We start from the raw sequence: 9,227 nt of genomic DNA, 5'->3' as shown, positions 1-9,227 counted from the left end.
TTCCAACTGCACATGACAAGTTTACTACTCAAGGCATGCAACTTTCACTTCTGACTCATGTAAGTAGCCCAGGGCCTCAACTTTGTTATTGCTCACTTTAAGCAGGGCAGGACAGAACTTGTTCACTACTTGAGGAGCTGAAGTTAGATGCAAGGTCTTGGCCTTTAAGAGTTTAAACTTTACAGGTACATAAAGATCACAGGGTTCTAACTTATACTGCTAGGCATTATCTCCTTACCCAGGAGCTTCAGGACTTCATCACAAGCCACCTTTAACCATGAAGCTACACAGCACACTCAGCTTTAGTGTAACTTAAGGCCACAGTCACATGCTTTGAGTTTTACAGTATGCATATAATCATTTGGAATACAACAATTAAAGACAAGGCTGAGCACATCTGAGTACCAGACTGTGTAGTGCCACCCTTCTTTTGATCTTAGTCATACGACTACAAGCTAATGGATAACTGGCATATTCTCACTCCCATTCCATGCAGTGGGAGAGACTAGGGATGAATGTTGTAGATTTTAAGTTTGCTTTCCAGAAAGCCCAGTCTTCCACTCCTGTACAAACAGGGTTCAAACTGAACATTAGATTCCCAGAAATTTAGCATGAACAGTCATAATTTTGACCAAAGTGGATGCAGAAGTTGAAACAGTGCAGGAAAACACGCCTAGTCTTTGTCAGTCACATCTATGCTTCATGCTCTGGGCACTGTAGTATTGCTTAAGTCTGTCAGATTACTATCAAACCATGTTCCTCTACATAGTAGCAAAGTCATGAAGAACGTACAGAGTACTTTACTACTGCAACATGAAAATTAAGTGTTAGTATCTCCATTCTAATGGAGCTGTAAGAGGTCTCTAGGAATTGAGATGTCTACAGACAGCTCAGTAGACAGAGCTTTCAGAAACGCAGCCTGCATTGCTTCCAGGTCTCCTGATGATTATACACAAAAACAGTAGACAGTATGCTCTTTCCACAAGTTTAATAGAGTTACAAAAGGATACCACTGCTCTATATGCAACACATGGCTAACCACATAGACTGCATTGTCACTAAAGTCAACAGGGCTTGATGTACAGATATTGATCATTTCAGATTTTCTATGAAGGTACTGTCAACAGGACAAACTTGCCTTCAAGTAAAAAAAGTTACTTTTTATACCTACAACATGATCCCTTGACTCAGATGCAATGACTTAGTCAAAGTTCATAACTGATGCTTGCTCTTTACATAAGGCATACTAGTTTCCACTCAGAACAAGTTTATTTCTGCTTGGAGAAATACTCTTTACTTTTCTGAACATCAGGCTTGATTGTGTCACTGCCAGGCTTCCAGCCAGCTGGGCACACTGAAATGATAAGAACATTTAAGTCTTACCACCTGCTCCTGCATAACATGTTTTACACAACATTAAAGCAAACTAGCAACTCAGAACATGTTTACATCTTCGCAACATACAGGAGGTGCATTATTCAGTGTGGCATTATGTTCAACTTATTTTACTTATTTCCATTTATTCGCTAGCTAGTGGCACCCAAGGAACCAGGTGTTTGCCCATGGAACAGTGGGCCCTTTACACATGCACCCCTCCCCACCCCACTTAAAAAGTTTCACAGAAACTTGAAGCAAGGTAACACCAACTCCAACAGCCTGAGTCAGATAGGCTTTACAACTTTACAGTACACTTCTTTCCTTGGATCCTGTGAAGTCTATAGTCTCCTTATCTGTAATCAACCCTAGTCCTATTCTCCAGTTTAATAGGGAGAGGGAAGACTAGTTAAACTGTCTCTAGTTCCCCTGTATGGCTACCAAAAGGCCCCTGAGATGCAGAGGTTCCATGGCCTCAAAATCTCAGCAACTCCTGAGCAGCATTTTTTGGACACAGTCTTCCTTGTATACAGCCATGCAAAGCTTGATGCCTGCTCCACAGAAGACTGGCAATTTTAGCTATAGTATTCTCAGCTTCTGAGTGTTGCTACACACCTTACTGTGGTCTATCCTGGTTTACATGAGACTGCAGTCGTCATTCTGGAGGAAAAGCTTTTGCCAGCTTTTGACTACTTCAGGGCATAGTAAAGCCCAGAAGGCTTCATTTGCATGACATGTGACTGCTGCATCACCAAGTATTAGGGATGTCTCCTCAGCTGACAGAAGATGGCATACAAGTTCAGAAACACTGACTCTCTTCAGGCTATAGCCTAGCCACAATAGCAGCTTGTTTTAATAAAATCTGCCCTTGATTTACCAATTCTGAAGCAACTTAAGTATGACCAGCAGCAACACATGTCATCAACTAATGACAGTTGAAGACTACTAATACCTACATAGTAATTTTGAGTTTCAATAACCTCGTTCAAACCTTTCATCTGCAGTGCCTTTTTTTTTTTTAATTCCTGTAGAAAAGCTACCAGCCTCAAGTATCTTATTCTTGAACTATGGACACAAAGACTCTCATCCATTTTCCCCTTACTACACATGGACACAGATCAGCAGGCTTTCTGGGAATTTAAATACATTGTTTAGCAGACTGTGTAAAACACTGCATTAGTACTGATGGTCTCAACCTACCAAATCTGAGAGCAGAGTCTAAATTATGCTTACCCTTGCAGGCTAAGTTATTACATGTCCTTCATTGCTGTCTCTATTTTCTGTGTCTAATTGAGAGACAACTGCTATGTGCTTGGCAAGACATCCAGCACCAAGTTGATTTAAGTGATGTTTCAACATTAGCAAGTACTCAATGGACAATTAACTGGAATAGGATAAGTATAGCACTATGGTGTCCTTCAACAAGTAGCTTTACAGAACCAGTTGCATTTCAAGAGACAGCACAATTATTGTTGCACACAGATCAGTACATGTACTTAGTACCTTTCAATAAACCTTGATTTAACCTGCCTAGTTAATACTGTTCTCTAGAAAAAACATTTGAGATTAGAAAGAGGAAGAACTCTTACCTTCCCCATGTTTATCTGTAAACTGGAAGGCCTGCACAAGTCTGAGGGTTTCATCAACAGAACGGCCAACAGGAAGATCATTGATTGTTATCTGCCTCAAGATCCCCTTCTCATCAATTATGAAGAGACCCCTACAAAAAACAAATGCAGCCCTGAAGTTAAACACAGCTTTTGAAAGACTGATTAGACTGAAGTGAGTTTCAAAAACTCAAGTTCAGTATTCCATTATGGCAGTACGTTGTGTCACCTAGTATTACCTCTTCCTAAAAACCAATATCTTTGGTGTATGCATAGCACTAAAACATTAGCAGTTGAAAGCTTAACATTCAGCAGGAGCTAGGAGGGACAGGATGCAAGTCTACTGCAGGAAAGCAACATTTCCTATTTAAGGAAGATGCTAGTGGAAAAACAAAATGGAAGAGAAACCCAAGGAAAAGGTGAATTAAAGGAGAGGCATTCTTACATTCAAATAATAACTACACACTGTTCTCAAAAAGCCCAACCCAGCAATGGTTCTTCAGTTAGTCCTCCAAAGTCATGTTAAGAGTTAGCAGAAGTTCAGCTCCCTCCACAACTTCAACTGAACAGTCGACTAGAAGCTAAGGCTTGGGTTTTTAACTGTACTTTAATCCCTAAATACCTGTAATCACTTTCATGACTATGTAGGTCTTGCATTACCAATGTTTGCAGAAGCTCACCTGCAGGAAACTCCTGCCTGTGCATATAGGTAATCAAAGGGCAGGCATTTATCTAGCTTACCAAAGCCATGAAAAGTCTAAACACTAAGGAAAACCACATAGCATTTCCCCTTATAAGAGTGTTTGATAGCTTGAAGCAGTTTACCTCTAGAAGAGCCAACAGCTTCAGCTTGCTGCAGGTGTTCAAGTATATGCAAGCTCCGTGTTCATCTGACATGCTCCATGTATTGGAACATAAGACTTCAACAGCAAGTTTACCTTCTTGCATTACCTGTATGCAATACCTTCATCCTCCTTAAGTACTCCATATTCTTTGGCAATGGCACGTTTTGTGTCAGAAATCAATGGGATTTTCATAGTACCCAAACCACCCTGTTTCTTAGGAGTGTTGATCCTAAAAGAACAAAGTTTACATGTTAAAAATACAGACCAGAATAAAGTATAAGGTACAACAAAAGCTGATCCTTTCTGCAATATCATACTTAGTCTGCCAGGAGGCAGCAGCAGAACTGAACAGTATACTCAGTTCTGTTCAGAAGTACCTGGTGCTACCAATACTGCCCAAGTGCCTTTATCTGATACTTCAGTAAGAAAGTTTAAGTACACTCAGGATTCAGTGCCTGCAAGAACTGAGACCAGGCAGAATATTCTGTTAAAAGACTGATTCTTACCAGGCAAGGTGACAGAAGTGAGAGTCAACAGAAGCTCCAATTACTTCACAGTTAATTTTCTTGAAGTCATCAGCTCTGTCACTGTATGCAATAATCTCAGTTGGACAGACAAAAGTGAAGTCCAGGGGGTAGAAGAAGAACACAACATATTTTCCTAGATGAACAGTATAACCAGTTAATCTCTCTCACCTTTGTAAGAGTTCTCATAATCAGTATCAACCATTCAAATACTGATAAAGGAGAAAGTGCTTGACACAACACAACCTTTAAAGATTAAATTGCAAACTACAAATGCCTCTATTTTAAGACCTGCTATATAGGTGGCAAGCCCATAAAGCACCTAGGGGATTTATGCTTCAGCCAAATACCATTTACAACACTGAAGCCACTCTACAGCTAGTAACACAGAACCCTACCCAACCGAAGTCTCCCAAACTAGGACTGTCAAATTTGACAGGAAATGCCTGTCTCCTGGGTTTAGTCCCATAGGCCTCCCCAGAGTACACCTAGTACCCACACTAGAAGACCCTATGCTTGAATACTAACAGGGTGCAGAAGGTGACTAGTCTATACCTACTCACTGCCCTCACACAGCCTGAGGGCCACAGCTTAGTTAGAAATGTCTTTTTAAAGCCATCCACATTAGCACTTGAATACTTTAGGCTTTCCCTTTGATTTTAGTAAGCTTTTTCTGGCAAGGCAAACATTTTGCCAGTATTCTAGAGAAAGGAACTTCATTGGGTAGAGGAAAGAATCTAGTTTCCATTGACAGAAAGCCTACAATAGAAGATTTTGCTGTACCACAGTTTGGAGACATTACATCAGTCTCACAGTACAATAAACAGGACAAATAAGCCTGATCTGAGATTAGTTTAGAGGCATTTTATGCCAATTAGCAACAATTATCATAGCTGGGACATTCAGCCATGCTGCTGATAGCTTCCCAAGCATACTCTAGCCATCGCTGAGAACCACTGCACAAGTTGTGTACTTCAGTCTACTGCCAAGTGGTCACTATTACTTTGAAACAAAATTCAAGATGCATCCTTAGATGCACTCCACTTCTGCATATGGCCAGATTACATCTGTGTAATTAGAGAAGCACATAAGCTTACCTTTATAGTCAGAGAGTTTGATGTCTTTGAATTGTCCATCTGGCATTACAGCCGTGGCAGTAAAGTCAGGGGCTGGTTTTCCAATGAAAGCCTTTCCTGAAGACATCTTGATTTAATCTAGATAGGAGTTAATAACAATACAGTTTAAATTGTACATTTGCACCTGGAAGCAAGCATTTATTTAAAGCATCTTCTCAATTTAGATTGAACACCAAAGACAGTTTACCAGCAGCTGGGTCTTGCAACACAAGGCTTAAGAGTGAAATTAGTTTTAACTTTGTCACCTGGGTAGTCCAGTCAAAACACTAACATTCTTTCCTAAAGCAGCAGCACAGCAAGATGTAGTTCAATAATCACAGCCTAGATATCCAGACCAAACCACTACATGGATTACTAGCACTTCAAGATCTATGGCTTATTAGCTTGCTAATGATACTGTAACAGTTATCTACAACCAGTAACAGCTCAGTGTGTGGGAGAGGGCTAGCCTAGAATTTTAGCAGCCCTCTGTAAGTCTTCCTGTTCCACTTGGTGGATGAGTTAGAAAGTCTGAGTTTTAGAACTTTTGATGAGGAGACCCTTGTTCAATTTTACAAGGGAATTTAAGATCTCAAACTTTATGTTCCTGTTGATTCCAGAAGAAAAGAACTTTTGTTAATCCCCAGAGGACAGTGCTCTGCAGAACTACACTTCAGCCTTCTAAACAATTAAACCTTTTATTATTTGCAACTAGAAAGACTCACAGTATACATGAGAATTGCATTCTAGGTTAACAATTAAAATTTCACTAAGTCTTAAATCAGTACAGCCAGGTTGTTTCCCCTCCAAGTCTACTGGGAAAGAGTAAGAGGGTACACAAGGACAAGAGAACTCTACATCTGGCTGCCTGCCCTAAAAGCTAGTCATTTGTAATACACCCTGTACAGTATTTCTGCTCAGTCTGGGAATGCAGTATATGACTTTAGAACTCCAGTTACTTCCAGAGCATAATCTTTCAAATAGGTAACTTTATGAACTTTGTTTCTTCAACTCAAAATCTTCTTAAAAGTAATTTCACTTAAGTCATTCTATACACTGCTACAAGCACTAGCTGCCTTGGAGATAAAAAAACCTCTGAAAGGTTAGCATGAGTTTCGTGTTGCCAAGGAAAGCCGAGATACAAGGATTCTTCCGAGTCCTGCCTGCAAGGCACCAAGTCCATTCTAAAAAAGGTTGAGAGCACCTCATTTCTTGGCTCCTTCCCCCTTGCCAGCCACTTTCTTCCTGGAGAACTAGCCCACAAGTCATAAGTATTTATCTTTCAACCCAAGTTTAGTCTTTTTAGTAATGGCTTTAGCTTTCAAAGTTTCTCTTACATACCCTGACAGTATATAGACAGTAATCATCTACATCTCAGTTCTCATTTTGAGAAGTGCCAACATGTTCAGCATTTCTAACTACCTTTTGCAACAAAGGCCAATATCCCCATGTTCATCCAAGGGTTTAGTCTTCAACAGCAGCAGACTGGGAGTAAGTCTTATGGATGATGGTGGCCAGAACTACAGAGTATGCTAGGATTGTATTGAAGCAGTCTAGACATCAATAATCCCTCTGCCAAGCATGACCTGTAGCCATGAATGCAGGTGCAATTCTGAAACTGCAGTTTTGTAAGAGAGATGGGGGGACAGCCATTGCACAGTATTTATTTGAGATGCCTCTAACTAGTGAGTTTCACCTTATAAAAGCAAGAGCTGTTTTCTCTGGAGTGCGTGACCCCACATTTTGTCACTGGATTACATTCCTTTCCATTACTCAGTCTCAAGGTCATCCTTGCTCAGTACTATGCCAGTCCTCCTATATTCCATCAGCAATCCCCTGGAGTGTTTTATTAGCAATTCAATGTCAAATAAAAGCTGTCGGACTACTCTTTGATACTTCCCCTTTATAAACTACAAGTTATTGCCCCCTTTTTAGGTAACATGAAAAATCTTTAATATTGGCAGGCGATTTCAGTTGCTTTGTACTGCAAAAGAACCATCTGCTTTCCTCAGAGACCTGCCAACGCGTCTACTTTTCCATACGGGGTTCACATATGTTCTCCCATGTTCTGCTTGGATTTTTAGCCGCAGCATTTCCTAACCCAGACTCAATGTTATTCCCCTTCATTCTAAAGGAAAAAGGAGAAGGGACACTGCAAATCAAATACACCTGAATCAGGTTGGAATATCTTTCTGTTGTTCATGGCCACACACGACTTCAATTATCTTCAAACAGCAATTATAATAAGCCAAGCCTGCACTCTCAACTAGCAATTCGTACCTTTAGGATATCTTGAACAAAAGCGAAAGGCCATTTCAAAACACACCATCAGCCTTCCACTTTGCTGCCTTCAGACTGTCACAAAAATGCGGTTAAGCTACTGAGCTGTGGTCAGAAAAGAGCGATATTGCCACAAATCTCCTCGGTTCGAGCATACCGCAGCCAGCTACACGCAGACCACGACTGTCGTTTTGCTGACAGGACCTCTGAAGCGAGATCACAGCCTTCACCTGCGCAAAAAGCCACTACATTGCTCTGTGACAGGGGACACCTGCCCCCCTTGCACCCCCCACCAAACTGAATCCAGCACTTTTGTTTTTTAAAGACTCAGAAGCGAGACGCCGACACGCTTACCAGACGCCCACCGTTGAGCCGGAGCCGAAGCCTCCGGCCGGGCGGGGGGGGCGGGGGGGGGGGGGGGGGGGGGGGGGGGCGCGGCCGCGCTGCGAAGTCGCTCCGCTGTCGGCAGGCGCGCTGCAGCCTGCCTGCGGGCCCCCCCACTCGGAGATCACCCCCCGCGGCTCCTCCCCGTGCAGCACAACGGGGAGAGCTGATAAAGGCCGGCGCGTAGGATAGAGTTATTCCCCCCCCCCCCCCCCAAAAAAAAAAAAAAAGGCGGGGGGAAACAACACAAGGGAAGAAAGCGGTAGCCCCCGCAGAGCGCTCCTTAGGGGACGGGATGCAGAGAGCAAGAGCTCGCCCTGCACGCTTCGCTCAAGAACCCACCCGCGCAGAGGGGGAGGGGAAAACAAACAAAAAACCCAAACCCCACAAAAATACAAAAAAAAAAAAATGGGGAGAAAAAAACCGCACTGTGCAAAACCCCAAATGAACGACACCCCGGACATCGCCCCCGCCCCATCCCCGCACTTACACAAAGAGCCGAGCAGCCCGCACCGAGCGACACCAGAGGAACGAGGACGCCCCGAACTGCGGCAGCCCCCGCCGCACCGCCCCTTTATACCCGCCGCGGTCTCGCGAGGAGACGGGAGCCCCGCCGCGGCCGCCGCCGCCGCCCCTCCTCCTCTCCTCCCCGCCCTGCCGCCGCGGGCGGGGCGGCCGCTCGCTCGCAAGGGCAGCATGACTTGGCAGATTTGCGCCGATCCCCGGCGGCTTGGTCGATAGTGGGCTTTCGGTGGCTTATCTAACCGGGGACACTGCCCCGGGCTGCTGGAAGAAGCAAAAGAATTTGAATAAACGGAGCTAATTCTCTGGGTAGTGTCCTGGAGGTGCCATGGAAATACCCAGCGTAATGGTTGCAAACAATTAACGGGGAGGATGATTCAGATGGCTTACTGCTAGAAGAAATTACTTTTTAATGCCTTAATATAACCAAGCTATAATTATTAGAAGTCATCAAAGAGGCAGAGGATACACGGGATTTTGAGGGAGAGTGAGCTAGGTGAATGGGAGTCGGCCATTGACTTCAATAAAATCAGACCTTCTATTAACAAAGCAATATGTATGCACAGTATTACATAG

The 9,227-nt window shown here is 43.2% G+C and overlaps 1 protein-coding gene across 2 annotated transcripts; it reads right to left on the bottom strand.

Annotated features, from left to right (window-relative positions):
- Window positions 1-973: 973 nt before the first annotated feature.
- PRDX1 (peroxiredoxin 1) lies at window positions 974-8,752 on the bottom strand. 2 transcript variants are annotated; one of them, XM_049807830.1, is made up of 7 exons: window positions 8,620-8,747; window positions 7,746-7,975; window positions 5,448-5,564; window positions 4,333-4,486; window positions 3,933-4,055; window positions 2,964-3,094; window positions 974-1,354 (listed from the first exon to the last, which is right to left on the bottom strand). In XM_049807830.1, the coding sequence occupies exons 3-7, from the start codon at window positions 5,551-5,553 to the stop codon at window positions 1,269-1,271; spliced, it is 600 nt and encodes a 199-aa protein (XP_049663787.1). In that variant the 5' UTR covers window positions 5,554-5,564; window positions 7,746-7,975; window positions 8,620-8,747; the 3' UTR covers window positions 974-1,268. The 2 variants fall into 2 exon arrangements, with proteins under 2 accessions (XP_049663787.1, XP_049663786.1); XM_049807829.1 differs by lacking the exon at window positions 7,746-7,975 and having other exon boundaries at window positions 8,620-8,752.
- Window positions 8,753-9,227: the final 475 nt, after the last annotated feature.

This window comes from Accipiter gentilis, chromosome 8 (assembly GCF_929443795.1).
Source record: "Accipiter gentilis chromosome 8, bAccGen1.1, whole genome shotgun sequence".
Taxonomy (NCBI): domain Eukaryota; kingdom Metazoa; phylum Chordata; class Aves; order Accipitriformes; family Accipitridae; genus Astur; species Astur gentilis.
Note: the sequence above shows the minus strand (reverse complement) of the source record. Positions and strands in the feature narration are given on the sequence as shown.